Source organism: Rhincodon typus, chromosome 24 (genome assembly GCF_021869965.1).
Source record: "Rhincodon typus isolate 14 chromosome 24, sRhiTyp1.1, whole genome shotgun sequence".
Taxonomy (NCBI): Eukaryota; Metazoa; Chordata; class Chondrichthyes; order Orectolobiformes; family Rhincodontidae; genus Rhincodon; species Rhincodon typus.
Genome location: NC_063355.1, coordinates 25,573,014 through 25,590,235, shown reverse-complemented (window position 1 = coordinate 25,590,235; position 17,222 = coordinate 25,573,014). Strand labels below are relative to the sequence as shown.

Here is a 17,222-nt window from a genome sequence, read left to right as displayed (position 1 = left end):
ATTATAGAGAATACTTTTAAATTGGCACATAATATGAACAGTCACCAAGGTTGTGCAATGGCTGTGTTTGGAGAGGGTGGATTTTGTAGGAGCATTCATATCCAGCTCAGTTCATTCTCATTGCTAAGTCACTGTAAATTTCTTTCATTATGGGTAGTTGCCATGTAAAGTCACAGTTTTAGGTGAATAGGAAAAGCCTCACTTGATCAACTCTCGCTCTAGAGATCTATGAGGACCAGTTGTGAAGCACTACACACTTTGAAAATAGAGATGTCCTCCCACATTTATGGTGAATTCCAGTGCATGGTACAGGTTCAATTCTTTTGTAAAATATGGTAATATAGATCAAAAGTGAGAACACAAAGCTGGAATTTGGGAAAAGTTGGATGACAGATGAGCTCAGAGGCAATGAAATAGCATTGAAGTTATTTTTGATTGGTTCTTGATTTCCAAACAGCCAATCAAAACAGTTGACAGTCTTCTTTTGTTCTGACAGCACACTGAAGTGTGATTCACAATGATAAGTTCAGAAATGCACCAAGATAACTACAGAAGAGAAAGGCCATTCAACCCACCTTAATTCATCTTTCCACCAGAATCCTAACACTCTCTCATTCCAGAGTATTTACTTTCACTATACATTAAAAAGAAGAGCACAGCTAGAAACACTGTGCAAGTAATTTACTTAATTCCAATTTATAGTTGTTCAAACATTGTAGCTATAAATGCTCAGATACTACAGCTGGATTACTAATTATGCAATGCATCATGCTATGGTAAGATTACAATCTGCATCAGAATTTATTTTACCACATGAAGTAGGCACAAAAACAGGCAATTCCATCTTCACTCAGCTTCCGAAGTGAAGCGATTCCCCAAAAAGGAAATCCAAAAGACAAAACAGTTTATCATTAGATTTTAAAGAATACTGCACATTCATGGGGAACTCAAGAAGGCAGGTGAGAAATGTATAAATCTGCAGAATTGTGCAGGGTCAGACTCTTCACAAGTTGAAACCCAAATTAAACCAGCAACCTCTACAGCAAAATGTATAATCTGGACTGTAATGTCATGGGGAGATTTTTTGTTTATTCATTCATGGGATGAGGGCATCGCTGGCTAGGCAGCATTTATTGCCCATCCCTAATTGCCCAGAGGGTAGTTAAGAGTCAACAACATTGCTGTGGATCTGGAGTCACATGCAGGCCAGACCAGGTAAGGATGGCAGTTTCCTTCTCTAAAGGACGTTAGTGAACCAAATGGGTTTTTACAACAATCGACAATGGATTCACAGTCATCATTAGGATCTTAATTCCAGATATTTATTGAGTTCAAATTTCACCATCTGCCTTGGCGGGATTCAAACCCAGGTCCCCAGAACGTTATCTGGGTCTCTGGGTTAACAGTCCAGTGACATACCATTATGCCATCGCCTCCCCTCCATTACTACTTTCAAAATGGACTCGAGAAACCTCCCATTAGAACAATTGTTTGAGAAAGACTGAAAGTATCCAGTAAGATGGGCATAGCTTCAACGAATGCAAGCCCTTGCCAAGAAAAGTAATATTTAGTTTTAGGATGAAAACTGGGGGGTAAGTGGGAGCTGGAAAGAGGAAAATAAAAGAACTAATATTAAAAATGCAATCTTAAATACATTATGGGTTCAAGAATTCAACTTCAAGTCTGACCAGACAATGGACAGCTAATAAATTGATTGAAACCCTGTTAAGATGCTAAAAATAACGAAAGTTGCAGTGCTAAAGCCCCATCCCTGGATGTCAGTAGATTATGCTTTTTGGACGGGAAATTAAATGTGAAAATCTCAGGTAACAGTGATGGATGTTGTATTTACTGTTCGAAGACATTTCTGTTTTTATCCTCAGACTTAGGTAGCTTTTTAACAAATCTTGTGCTATTACACTGAAAATTTAAAGGAGCAAATGATAGAAAATACAATTAGGAATAACAAATTGTTCGAATACCAGCAGAATTCTTCTAAGCTTGCATTCTACATTTCTTTCCTTGTTTTGTACAGATACACTGATGAACAGTTTGCTGACATTGTTGCTGAGTGCAGATTGATATGTTAAGGAATAGGGGCTAAAACATATGGGATGGAAACAAGAAATTAAAATAAGAGTTATCTACTGGTAAAGTCTAAAAGCAAGTTGCATTTTCTATAAAGATAAAAATGACCAGGCATAACATAGTCAATCTTGTTCACAACAACAGAAATCGCTAAAGAATACACACACCTCAAAGCCACTACTGTGGGGATCTTTGAGATAACAACTAGTACTGCAGAACACTGCTAGTCCAGATTAATAAAACCACAATCTGCTAAAGGAACACTAACCGCTAAATCTTATTAATTTACTGCAATAACATAACTGAACAGTTAGACCAAGATAACTGTTCACCAGTCCTAAGTTTTTAAGATAATTGCTTTTTAATTATTGGAAATTGAATGAGCAATTCAATTATAATTGAAAGGCCTTCTCCCCTAATTTGAGATTATAATTAAAATAATTGGACTTATATTATTGATTGATTAAGCATCATCCACACCATATTTTATATTATATGACACCAAAATAATTGCAAATATCTCAACATAACCTAAATAATTAAATTTGTGAGGGGAGAGATATTGGTATCAGTCACCTCCATTTCAGACTCATTCTGAACCTGACGGGTCTCACACTCTTCGGGATCAAGGTAATGAGTTTGATATTTAGTGGATATGCTTGCTTTCTTTTAAAGTCTTCTATGTGTATTAATTCGTGGTTGAAGTTTGGATTTTCCTGTTGCTATCTTTTCAAGGTTTTATGTAGCTTTGCAATTTGTACTTTTCATATTCCACCAAAGTTACATTTTGTTATAATATTAAATTTATGTGCCCGTTTAGAACTTAAATAATCTCACATAATTATATCAAACATTCAGAAAACTCAACCCCTATTCCCTTTAGTAGGGGACAGTTTTCTGAGGAGTTTCACCCAGACACGTACAATATCCAGGAAAATTACAATCTAGCAAAAAAAATGTATTTTACGTTATTGGGCAGGATTTCTTCCTTTGGGTAGGAGTTTAGTTGGACTGTACAGACTGAAATTACATGTCCTGGACTCTAGCTCCCTCTGGCAGAAATTTCAGGAAATTAGTTGAAAGGCAGGAGTGAGGAGTTACGATTATGACAAAAACATGACAGATTAAAAAAAGGCCAACAGCATTTTGGATCTTACTAATATGGGCATAGAACCCAGAAGTAAAGGAAGTAGATATGTTATGATAAATTTACACAAGACATTGTCTAGGTCACAGTTGCAGAACTGTCTGTAGCTTTGGGAAGCCTGTTTTGGAAAGAACAACACAGTTTAGTTTCATCTGGCTGATGTCAGCAAATGGAAACTACATTTGTCAGGAGACACTTGAGATGCTGAGAGTATTTCCATTGTTGAAGAGAAAGCCAGTGGGAGTTTTCATGTGGCTTTTAGCATTAAATAATGATTACACCACAGAAGGCAGCTATTCAGTCCCTTGCATCATACTGGCCTTCATGCAACTCATCTAATCCCGTCTCCCTGCCTTTTCCCATCGCCCTGCAATTTGTTTAAGTTTTGATTGGATTGCCTTCAGTTGAAGAGTCAGTATTGCGGGATCATTAAAATTCACAAAATACCAAGGTACATATCGATGAAGAAGGCAAAATTACAAGTAACTCTGTGCCACAGCAGAAAAATAATTCATTAACTTAGAAATTTCAGGGAGAACTGTTCCATCAGCAGAAGTGCATATTGAATTGCTATTTTAGATTACTTCCCTGCAGACACTGTTATATTCCCCCCAGTGCAGTTCTGATCACTGAATAAAATATGAGTAATGGATACCACCTTTGTGCATATGACCTGAATACTCTTATTCCACAGAACATGTCTGTATGTTTGTTGATAGATGATAAGAAAGGAGAATGTACACATGCTTTTGACTATTGTGGTAGCTTTATTTCCTTGGTTACCTAGGGAGTAGACTTTTGTTAAAAGATGTGTATTGTGTAAGATGTTTCAGCTAAAATTAATACATGGTGTATCGTGTTGCGTGGTCACTACAGTCGTGAGTCAGAATTTTCTACTGATACGATTGTTCAAATTTGATCACAGAATTTCCTGTACAGCTCTATTTTGTCCAATGAGGCTAATAACAAGGGTCAATCTTGAACCAACTCTGCGCTCCAGCTACACCACCAATTGCCTCTTGTTATACAATACCCTCCTCCTCTATTGCAGTTACATACTCTTCTATGAATAAGATGCCTTTATAACTCAAGCTACCTTCTCGGCATTCCCATAACTTTTTAACTGCACTTGGATCCATTGCTATTATCCAGTCAAACTTCAGTTTAAAATCTAAATTTTTAATGCAAGCTTATCTTTGTATTTCCAGTAATTTATTTTCAATACTGTTTGTATTGGTATTAATCCCGTCAAGGAATTCCGTGTCTACTCTCTGTGGTTCACATTATTAAACTGCCTTAGTCACTGTAAACAAAATTCAATTATTAGAACTGTTTCAACTAACATGCGTGAGCATGCACATAAACACAGACACACACACAAACACGGACTGGACATAAAAATCTTGCTCAGTGAGCTAAGTAGAAAAAAAAATTCATGTAAATGTCAAAAAGAAAGCCTTATTTTTGAGTATAGTGGAAGGAGAAATAAACAAATAGATTGAATTGTTGAATGTTAAGTAAACACTACAAATCATGGTGCAAGTTAGAGGAATGTGTTGAGTAATTGTAACGTCATAATGATTGTTAAAAAAAGGTTTCAGGAAAGCAAGAACAAAGTTGTTTCAATTTTAAGGAAGTTATATATTGTAATCAGAGAATAGTACCGTAAATATTTAACAGAACCAATTTTAAGCCTGCTTGCCTGGGGCAAAATCTACCTTGTAGCAAATAAGGGGTGCTTTGGTCCCAGCTAGCTGCTTCCTAAGCGTGGTCAATTCCAATCTTCTCTATCACCCAGCCTCCAATCGCTCCCTTTCAGGTGGATTGAATGCAAATAATGCCCAGGATTTAAAACTGTCTAGGCCTCATGTAGTCAAAGTCAAGGAGGATTTGCTTTCAGTCCCTGTTACTACTCCAAGTTAAAATTGGAACAAAAATAGGCCAGAGATTTTCAGTAGACCATAAGACATTGGAGCAGAATTAGGCCATTTAGCCAATCCGGTCTATCTATTATTTGATCATGGGCTGTATTATGTTTATCAACCTCATTCTCCTGCCTTCTCCCCATAACGCTTGGTCTCCTTACTAATCAAGCACCATTCTATCTCTGTCTTAAATACACTCAATGACTCTGCAGCAATCAGTTCCACAGAGTCACCACTCTCTAGCTGAAGAAATTTCTCCTCATCTCAGTTCTAAAGGGTTGTCCCTTCACTCTGAGGCTGTGCCCCGAGGTCCCAGTCTCTGCTAGGAGTGAAAACATCTTCTCCACATCCATTCTATCCAGGCCTCTCAGTATCCTGTAGGTTTCAATCAGATCCCACCTGATCCTTCTAAACTGCATTGAGTACAGACCCAGAGTCCTCAACCACTCCTCATATGACAAGTCCTTCATCCCCGGGATCATTTTTGTAAACCTCCTTTGCACCACCTCCAAAGCCAGTACATCTTTCCTTTGATATGGCGCCAAAAACTGCTCACAATATTCCAAATGCAGTCTGACCAGAGCATTGTACAGCTTCAGCAGAACAGCTTTGCTCTTGTTTTCGAGCCCTCTTGAAATGAGTGCCAACATCATATTTGCCTTCCTAACCGCCAACTGAACCTGCATATTTACATCGCTATTCTTCATACCAAAGTATACAACCTCACACTTTGCCATATTGTATTTCATCTGCTACTTCTTTGCTCTCTTGCCTAGCAAGTCCAAGTCCTTCTGCAGGCTCCCCACTTCCTAAACACTACCTGTCCTTCCACCTATCTTTGTATCATCTGTAAACTTAGCAACAATGCCATCAGTTCTTTCATCCAAATCGTTAATGCATAACATGAATAGTCGTTACCTCCTCAAAGAATTCAAACAGAATTGTCAGGCATGACCTCCCCTTGATCAAGCCGTGCAGTCTGCCCTATTTAACTATGCACTCCCAAGTACTCCACAATCTCATCCTTAATAACAGACTCTCAAATCTTACCAACAACTTAGGTCAGGCTACCAGCCTAAAGTTTCCAGTCTTCTGCCTCCCTCCCTTCTTATACAGGGGTGTTACATTAGCCATTTTCCAGTCCTCTGGGACCCTCCCTGCCTCCAGTGATTCCTGAAAAATTACAAACAATGTTTTCACAATGCCCTTGGCTGTCTCCTTCAGAACCCTGGGAGTGTAGTTCATTTGATCCAGGTGATTTTTCCACCTTCAGACCTTTCAGCTTCTCCAGCATCTTCTCCTTAGTGATGACTACTACACTAACCTCTTCCCCCGACTCTCTTGAAGTTCTGGTAGGTTGCTGGTGTCTTCCACTGTGAAAACCAATGCAAAGTACCTATTCAGTTCCTCTGCTATTTCTTTGTTCCCCCATCACTACTTCTGCAGCCTCATTTTCCATTGGTCCAATGTCCACAAGCCTCTCTCTTTTAGATAACTGAAAAAACACTGTTGCAATCTTCTTTTGTATCACTAGCTAGCTTACTCTCATTTCATCTTCTCCTCACTTATTGCTTTTTTAGTTGTCTTCTGCTGGTTTTTAAAGACTTCCCATTCATCTGGCCTCCCACCAATCTTCACCACATTGTACGCTTTTTCTTTTGCTTTTATTCTGTCCCTGACTTCCCTTGTCAGCCATGGTTGCCTCATTCTCCCCTTAATATATTTCTTCTTCTTTGTGATGAATTTCTGCTGTGCCTCCTGAATTACCCCCAGAAACTTTGGTCACTGCTGCTCCACTGTCTTCCCTGCTAGACTTTCCTTTCAATCAACTCTGGCCAGCTTCTCCCTGATATCTTTGCAGTTAGTTTTACGCAATTGTAATACCATTACATCTGATTCCAGCTTCTCCTTTTCAAACTGCCGGGTGAATTCTATCATGTTATGGTCACTGCCCCTTGGAGGTTTCTTCACCTTCAGCTCCCTAATCAAGACTGCCTTGTTATACATCATCAAATCTAGATTTGCCTGTTCCCTAGTGGGCTCTACCACAAGCTGCTCCAAAATACCATCTCATAGACATTCCATGAATTCCTTTTTTTGAGACCAGCTACCAAACTGATTTTCCCATATTGAAGTCCCCTATGATTATTGTAATTTTGCCTTTCTTACATGCCTTTTCTATGTCCTGATTTATTTTCTTGCCCACTTCTTGAGGCCTGTACACAACTTACATCATGGTCTTTTCTCCTTTGCGGTTCTTCAACTCTTCCCACACAGATTCTATGCCTTCCGACTTGACATTACTTCTTGCTATCGTTTTAATTTCATTTCTTACTAACTAAGCAATTGTGCCCCCTCTTCCTGTCTTTTCAATAACATGTGTATCCTTGGATATTTAGTTTCCAGCCCGGATTCCCTTGCAGCCACATGTCTGTGAGATTTGCAAATTTCAATCTGTGCTACAAGCTCATTTACCTTGTTTTGTATACTGAGTGCATTTAAGCACAACACCCTCAGTCCTGCATTGACTGCACCCCCATTGTCATAGCTGACTCCTTATTTGCAGTGCTGAGGTTAGATTCATAGAATCACCAAATCTTACAGTGCAGAAGAGGCCCTTCAGCCCATCGGGTCTGCACCGACACGCGAGAAACATCTGACCTTCAGCCTAATCCCATGAGTTGTATAGAACCGTTCTGAGGAAGGGTCAGCGGACCCAAAATGTTAACTCTGATTTTTTCTTCACACATGCTGCCAGACCTGCTGAGCTTTTCCAGTAACTTCTGTTTTTGTTCCAACATGACTTCCCTTTTTTTGTAATTCATATAGGCAAATTTGCACGTCTTTTTCACCACCTGCCTAACATGCCCTTCCACCTTCAGAGACCTATGGACAAACATTCCAAGGTCCCTTTGTACAACAGAACATCCTAGTATCATGCCGTTCATTGAATATTTCCTTGTCAAATGACTCCTTCCAAAGTGTATCACCTCACACTTTTTAAGAGTTAAATTCCATCTGGCGCTTATCTGCTCATTCGACCATCCCGTTTATATTTTTCTTGTGGCCCAGTAAGGCAACTTACTAATCCAACCCCTGCACACAATCATCTATGTCATTTTACAAATGATGAATATTATGGAGCCCAGCACCGATTGCTGGTACATCACTGGACACTGGCTTCCAGTCACTAAAGCAGCCTTCTGGCGTCAGCCTCCATCTCCTACAACTGAGCCAATTTTGGATCCACTTTATCAAGTTACCCTGCATCCCATCTGCATTTGCTTTCTTGGTAAGTCTCCTATGTGGGACCTTGCCAAAGGCTTTGCTGAAATCCATATGAACTACAACAACTGCACTACAACCCTCATCTACACATCTGGTTACCTCCTCAAAAAAATTCAATCAAATTTGTTAGGCATGATCTCTCTCTGATGAAACCACGCTGACCCTTTCTGATCAAGCCTTGCTTCTCCAATGGAGACAGATGCTCTCCTTGAGAATTTTCTCCAACAGTTTCCCTGCTTCTGCGGTGAGACTCACAGGTCTGAGTTCTCTGGCTCATTTCTACATCCGTTCTTGAATATTGAACCACATTCACTGTTTTCCAGTCATCTGGCACCTCCCCTGTGGCCAGAGAGGAATTAAAAAGTTGAATCAGTGCCTGTGTAACCTCCTTCCTTGCCTCCCACAGCAGTCTATGACATAATTCATCCAGACCTGGAGATTTGGATGAACACAGCAGTCCAAGCAGCATCATAGGAGCAGAAAGGCTGACGTTTCGGGCCTAGACCCCTGCTCCTATGATGCTGCTTGGACTGCTGTGTTCATCCAGCTCTGCACCTTGTTGTCTCAGATTCTCCAGCATCTGCAGTTCCTACTATCTCAGATCTGGAGATTTATCCACTTTTAAGCCTGCTAATACTTTGTTCTTCCCTATGTCAATTTGCTTAAGCACCTCGCAGTCTCTCCCCCTGGGTTCCAAACCTTCATCCTCTTTCTCTTGGGCGAACCCTTCCCATACTCTCTGTCCTATTACCTGTTTTGGAAACTTTAACCTCTGCTGAGTCCTCCACCTCTTTAACTCTTTCCATAATTTTCCATGCAACTGAATCCAAACACCCCCACCCCCAACTATCTAGTTTAAAGCCCTATCCACATCCTTAGTGATGTGATTTGCAAGGACTCTGGTCCCAGCGATGATTCAGGCAGAGCCCGTCCCATTGGTAGAAGTAAAGTGTGTAATATTTTACCTCAGTTGGTGACAATTATACCATGTTAGTAAATTTTCTGCATTGCAGTAACTGATACTGTCCCTCTAAAGTGGAACATGAGTATAAATAAAAAAATCACTACAGGACCAGAAAACCATGAGTAAATCCATAGATGACCTACGACTGTTATCAATAATTAGGGATTATTAGGGAAAACTAAGCAGGTAGAGAGACGTACTGAAAGATGACTGTACATAATCACAAGCCAGCAAATATACCTGGACATTACTGATGTACATCTTAACCATAGTGACCACATTAGTTGATTTAATAGCACCAGAAATACTACCTGATAATAATGAAATTATAATTTTAACAAAAGTAGTTAATTGACATACAGACTCCAGGTTCCTGGCAGGTAAATGTTCCATCCTCAGGTACCAGGTGACTATTGTATCTCTGGTTAGGAACCACTTCGACCATTTCGCCAGCCTTTTGTCGTTCTCCAATTTTTGTCTTCAGGTACACACCAAACCCAATGTCTGCACTCTCAGTCATAAACTGCCACCTGGAAGTAAAGATCCAAATTAAGAAATGTAGAAACTCAGAAATAGCTCACACTTAAATTTGTCATTGTCATGCATAAATCCCTTTGTGGTTTCAAACCCCCCTACCTCTGTACCTTCATCAATGCTACAATCCTCCAAAAACTGCTCTTCTCTAATTTTTATTCTATTCATTCGTGGGATGTGGGCATCGCTGTGATGGGCCAGCATGTGTAGCCAATTTCTAGTTGCCCTTGAGAAGCTGGTGGTGAGCTGCCTACTTGAAAGCTGCAGTCCATGTGCAATAAGTAGACCCACAGTGCTGTTAGGGAGGAAATTCCAGGACTTTGAGCTAACGACACTAAAGGAAAAGCAATATATTACCAATTGCGTTACCCCAACTCATTCTGCCCCAGCAAAATGGTTTGTACCATCCAGACCCAAAGCTTGAGAATCCGCTTTCTAAATCGTTCCACCTCTGTACCACACTGTCTGCTACTAAGACCCTCCTGTTTTATTAAGCTTTGATCAGCCTTCTTATTATCTCCTTCTTTGGCTACGTATCTATTTTTTGTATGATTGCAATTCTGGGAAATGTTTATACAGTCACTTCTACACGAAGGCTCTTGATAAAAATACAACAACTTACATCTATTGGGGAACATGACATAATGAAATGCCGCAAGGTGATTTGCAGGAATATTAGACAGCATGACCGAGTCACGTAAGGAGATATTAGATTGTGAACCAAAAGGTTCTGTAAATAGGTAGACTTTAAGGAGACTCTAACAGGAGGAAAGTGAACTGGAACTGCAGACAGTGCATCTTAGAGCTTGGTGCTTGGGCAACTGAAGGCATGGCCACAAACAGTACAACAATTGTATTTGGAAATGTACAAGCAGCCAGGATTTGAGGAATGCAGATATCTCGGTGGGTTTTGGAGTTGGAGGGGATTATTTTTCACTATAAATTGACCATTTGACCATTGTAATGGGCTGGATTTTAGCCCTGCAGTCAGGGTCAGGTCTTAAGGAGCAATTTTGGTTCCCAGCCTTGCATCACATCCAGCCTGACACCTAGCCCGACTTTTTTTTATAAACTGGTTGATTAGCGGCCTGGGAATGCACTCTCTGTCCAATTAATAATGGTGAGTAGGCTCACAAGACTGAAGAGCCATCGAGGGTCCTCTTGACCCTGAGAAATTGTCAGCCCCACCACCTGAGGAAGGAGCTCCCAATGCACAGAGAGGAGGGAGGGCATCTCAAGATGGAGACCTGCAGAAGACTTTTAAAAAGATGAAATTAAAACTGACCACAAGTGGCTCTGTGCTAATGTGAAGGGTGGCTCTCCTCAGAACCTATATCTGTGATTCTGACCTGTAAGGGGTGGGTGGGTCTAAGAAAAGGTAGCAGGAACATTGGCTGTCCGATGTGGCACTGGGAGGTCACAGAACATAAAAAATAGGACATAGAACAGCACAGCAACAGGCTCTTCAGCCCACACATCTGTCGAACATGATGCCGTTCTAAACTAATTCCATAAGGAAATTCGTATGTTTATTGCATGTAGATTGGAAAACTCCTTTTGACCTTGGAGTCCAAAGGCTCTTAAAACCACCTAATTGATTATCAGCCATTTGTAGGGGGTTAACTTTTTCTCTCCCTCAATAGGCATGTTGCAAAATGATCCAAAACAGGAACATGCCATTAAATTGGCACACTGGGTGGTGGGAAATTCAGGCCCACTTGCCTCTGTTCCTGTTTAACCATGATTATTTAAAATACTGGAACATAGCCATCATTTTCAAAGTACCTAACTTTCCATCGTTAATCATTTTTATATTACCTGAAATAATGCCAAACATCAAAAATTTTAACTCTTTACACCACACCACAGCAAGGAATACAACATATTTAACTATATCAAACAAATTATTTCTAAACATTTTGATATGAATCAAATCTGTATGTTGTAAATAAGAAGTCGATACAGTTACCTTTTTGACTTCTTTTTTCCCTTTGTCCACCATTGGCTTTCTCCTTCAGCTTAGAAGGTAAGAAACTCTTAGCCATAGATAGGAATGACTCACTGTGATTGCTTCAGTGAAGTTTCCAGATAAATTATACTCTTTCAATGATTGCTTCATCCCAGTAGCTTTCTTTGTTTTAGTTCCTAGGATGTTAGTATTGTTGCCCAACCCTTAATTTCCTTTTAATACATGGTACTGAGCCACCTTCTTGAATCCCTGCAGTCCACATGGTGTAGAGAAGGAGATCCAGGTTTCAAGCCAGCAAAATGAATGACCAGTGATACAGTGACAAGTCAGGATTGTGTGTGGCTTAGGAGGGGAACACATAGCTGGTGGGTAGTGTTCCCATGCATCTGCTGTTCTTGTCCTTCCAGGTAATAGGGGTCATTGTTTGGGAGTTGCTATTGGAGGAAGTGTGGTAAGTTGATGCAGCACATCTTGTCGATGGGACATAATGCTGGCCAGTTGGTGTCAGTGGTGGAGGGACAGTGTGTTTAATGTAGTGGGTGGGTGCTGTTCAAACTGGCTGTTTTGTCCTGGATGGGGTCTGTGGCGCGTTATATTCTAGAGGGTTGTTAATACTTTCATCCTAATCTTTTAACATGCTAATCATACACTGAACATTCACAACAGAAAATGATGCAGCATCGCATGTGACCAATTATGTAGCCTCATGGAAAGATATAAGCCAGAACAGTAAAATGTGATTCAATACAGCTCGTGTCTCATATACCTCTGCAGACTCATCAAGCGTCTTGCAGTTGTCTGACAACATTAAGAATATTGTAGTGTTGAGTTTCTTGAGTATTATTGGAGCTGCATTCATCCACCTAACCAGCCATTTATGGGTTGGTAGTTGTTTCCTTCCCCAAAATGGCATGTTGAAAATGACCAAAGGCAAGAACATGCTTTCAAACATGCATACTGGCAAGTGGAGAGTACTCCATCACACTCCTGATCGACCTAATAAAAACCTAATGAGTAGAGGCAGTAAGATTCAATTTCCAGCTGAGGCTAGGGATTTAAACTCAACCCTTGTGACTGAGAGCTCGATATTCTTTGAGCAGAATTAATAAGACATTTCTTGAAGAAAAATTGAAAAACAATTCCAAGTGAGTTCAGATTTTCTTTATCAGACTGATTTTGAGATATTCACCAGGTGTTTTGCCAATAATAGGGTTAAAAGTAACTCTATAAACATTTCCTAGAATTTCAATCAGAATTGGACACTCAGCCAAAGAAGGAGGGTCCTAACAGTGGACAGGGTGGTATAGAGGGTGATGAATCTGTGAACTAATTGACACAGAAGGGCTGTGGAGGCCAAGTCATTTAGTGCGCTTAAAACAGGGATAGATAAGTCCTTGATTAGTAAGGGGTCAAGCACTATGGGGAGAAGGCAGGAGAATGGTGTTGAGAAACATATCAGTCATGAACGACTGGTGCAGCAGACTCAATGGGCCGAATGGTCTAAATCTGCTCCTACATCTTATGGTCTTATGATTTAATAACAGAATGCAAAATACATATATTTTGAAAAGTAGATGTTCCTTACCCCAAGATTCCAGCACAGGGTAACTAGAGAAAGGGTTGGCCCACTCAAGGACAAAGGAGGGAAGTTATGCAAGGAGTCAGAGAAAATGAGTGAGATTCTTAATGAGTACTTTGCGTCAGTATTCACTGAGGAGAGGGACATGATGGATGTTGAGGTTAGGGATAGATGATTGATTACTCTAGGTCAAGTCGGCATAAGGAGGGGGGGGAAGTGTTGGGTATTCTAAAAGGCATTAGGATGGACAAATCCCCAGGTCCGGATGGGATCTATCCCAGGTTACTGAGGGAAGCGAGAGAGGAAATAGCTGGGGCCTTAACAGATACCTTTGCAGCATCCTTGAGCACGGATGAGGTCCCAGAGGACTGGAGAATTGCTAATGTTGTCCCCTTGTTTAAGAAGGGTAGCAAAGATAATCCAGGAAATTATAGACCGGTGAGCCTGATGTCAGTGGTGGGGAAGCTACTGGAGAAGATACTGAGGGATAACATCTATTTACATTCGGAAGAAAATGGGCTTATTAGTGATAGACAGCATGATTTTGTGCAGGGAGGGTCATGTCTTACCAACTTGATAGAATTCTTTGAGGAAGTGACAAAGTTGATAGATGAAGGAAGGGCTGTAGATGTCATATACATGGACTTCAGTAAGGCGTTTGATAAGGTTCCCCATGGTAGGCTGATGGAGAAAATGAAGTCGCATGGGGTCCAGGGCATACTAGCTAGATGCATAGAGAACTGGCTGGGCAACAGGAGACAGAGAGTTGTAGTGGAAGGGAGTTTCTCAAAATGGAGAACTGTGACCAGTGGTGTTCCACAGGGATCCGTGTTGGGACCACTGTTGTTTGTGATATACATAAATGATCTGGAGGAAGGTATAGATGGTCTGATTAGCAAGTTTGCAGATGACACTAAGATTGGTGGAGTAGCAGATAGTGAAGGGGACTGTCGGAGAATGCAGCAAAGTATAGATAGATTGGAGAGTTGGGCGGAGAAATGGCAGATGGAGTTCAATCCAGGCAAATGCGAGGCGATGCATTTTGGAAGATCCAATTCAAGAGCGAACTATACGGTAAATGGGAAACCCCTGGGGAAAATTGATACACAGAGAGATCTGGGTGTTCAGGTCCATTGCACCCTGAAGGTGGCAATGCAGGTCAATAGAGTGGTCAAGAAGGCATACGGCATGCTTTCATTCATCGGACAGGGTATTGAGTACAAGAGTTGGCAGGTCATGTTATAGTTGTATAGGACTTTGGTTCGACCACATTTGGAATACTGCGTACAGTTCTGGTCGCCACATTACCAAAAGGGTGTGGATGCTTTGGAGAGGGTGCAGAGGAGGTTCACTAGGATGTTGCCTGGTATGGAGGGCGCTAGCTATGAAGAGAGATTGAGTAGATTAGGATTATTTACGTTAGAAAGATGGAGGTTGAGGGGGGACCTGATTGAGGTCTACAAAATCATGAGAGGTATAGACAGGGTGGATAGCAAGAAGCTTTTTCCCCAGAGTGGGTGACTCAATTACTCGGGGTCACGATTTCAAGGTGAGAGGAGAAAAGTTTAAGGGAGATATGCATGGAAAGTTCTTTACGCAGAGGGTGGTGGGTGCCTGGAAGGTGTTGCTAGTGGAGGTGTTAGAGGCGGGCATGATAGCATCGTTTAAGATGTATCTAGACAGATACATGAATGGGCAGGGAGCAGAGGGATACAGATCCTTGGAAAACAGGCGACAGATTTAGATAGAGGATCTGGATCGGCGCAGGCTTGGAGGGCCAAAGGGCCTGTTCCTGTGCTGTAATTTTCTTTGTTCTTCTTTGTTCTAGGTACCGTATTAAATTCAGCCTCACCTTAAAACACAGCCAGGGAACAGCACCTCGTATTCAGACTGAAAAGATGAGCCCCTGTTGACAGTGACCATGTTTTCATATTGTTGCTTAATGGACTCAAGGATGTAATATGACTTTGGTACATCACCACCAAAGTTTATCTATAAAAAAAAGGAATGAGAGTTTTTAAATCAGAAGGCATTCCTAAGATTCAGAATACATTTTGCTATTTCATAACAGGCTTACAAGTGAACAGGTATTGTTGCTAGGTTGAGTTCTGTCCTGTCGTTACTGAATTGCTTAGCAGTTACCTACACCTGGTGGCAAACATAGTGAAGTACTTTGCTGAGGCAATAGTCTAGATTTTGCAGTCAAGAGTGATGGGAATGTAATCACTTTTGAACCTAACAACCTCTATGGAAGCCGGGAAATGCATACTAATATTAGTTGGAATCTGACATCATGTCAAGTGACTCTCTTTGTGTCTGGCAACAGAGATGTCATCAAGCAGGGTATATAAACAATCACACTAAAGAATTCTCACAGGCAGCTAGCCAGGGCTACAGTGTCCCGACTACCCTTCCATTTTACAGAACGCAAATAAAGACTGCACATATATATCAGAATCAGAATATCATGAATAAACTTTGAAAAATATAATTTATATTAAAAATATTGAAATTCTCATAATGGAAAAGGTGGGCACTCCGATATAAAATTAATTTTCAAGGGCCAGTAGTAGTTATGTCTTAGTACTACATTAAAATATTTTAATTAACAAGGTGTAACTTTATAATAGATTCTTAATAGTGATATGACAATGTAAAGGGGATGTTCTCATAATTTCAGTGATTTCCAGAAGCTTGGCATTTGCAGTGACTTCAGTGTGGTAAGAAATTACACAACAGCTTCTACATGCTGACATTTAATGGCATTTGTGCTGATGCCATGATTTGCTGACAGGTTCAGAGTTGTAGAGATGAAAAATGTCAACAGCTTTACCATCAACTGCAGCCTCCACACTTCTGGCACTTCTGTTCCAGCTCAATTAAGGGAACTGAATAAAAGTTCTTTTTAACAGGCCAAATAAGGACAGTTCCTCAGTAAGTTGACCAAAACCAATAACAAATTAATAAACAACAACTTAGATTTAAATAGTGTTCTTAATGTAACAAAATGTCCCAGGCGTGTCACAGGAGCATTATAAGACAATGTATGACATTGAGGTACATAAGGAATGTTTAGGTCAGGTAACCAAAAACCTGATCAAATGGGTATGTTTTAAGGAGTGCTTTGATGGGTTCCTGTGGTACACTAGCAGTGTCCCTGCCTTGGAGCCAGGTGGCCTGGGTTCAAGTCCCACCTGCTCTGGAGATGTGTCATAACATCTCTGAGCAAGTTGACTTTATTTTAAATGTGCCTTAATAGACAAAAGTAACATAGAAAGGGAGAGGCGTGGAGGGAGGGAATAACAGATCTTGAGGCCCTGGCAACTAAAGGCACAGCTTCCTTTTTTATTAAAAAATACTCTGATGGGATGTGGAAGTCACCAGCGAGGCCAACATTTGTTGCCCATCCTTAATTGCCCAACTTCTCTGCAGCAGTTTGGTGTAGATGAGTGGCTGACTGGGCACAAAGGGCAGTTTACAGTCAATTCCATTGGTGTGGGTCTGTAAATCAGACCAGGTAAGGATGGCAGATTGCCTTCTCTAAAAAGCATTAGTAGAGCAATTAGAATTGGGAATATATGAGGCCACAATAGGGGAGAGGGGAGATCTTGGAGAGTTGTGGGGTTAGGGAAATTTATGAGGAGACCAAAATCCTGGAGGGATTAGAAAAACACAGATGAGAATTTAAAATAACAAGGTGTAGAGCTGGATGAACACAGCAGACCAAG

At 40.7% G+C, this 17,222-nt stretch overlaps 1 protein-coding gene across 1 annotated transcript in view; it reads right to left on the bottom strand.

Moving 5' to 3' along the window:
* sec14l8 (SEC14-like lipid binding 8) overlaps nt 1-17,222 on the bottom strand; it is a 74,981-nt gene that overhangs the window by 5,178 nt on the left and 52,581 nt on the right. Inside the window, exons 9-11 of the mRNA XM_048611725.1 lie at nt 17,030-17,034; nt 15,347-15,486; nt 9,773-9,942 (exon numbers count right to left, since the gene is read on the bottom strand). Coding sequence (XP_048467682.1) covers nt 9,773-9,942; nt 15,347-15,486; nt 17,030-17,034 — 315 coding nt within the window. The remainder of the gene's footprint in view (nt 1-9,772; nt 9,943-15,346; nt 15,487-17,029; nt 17,035-17,222) is intronic.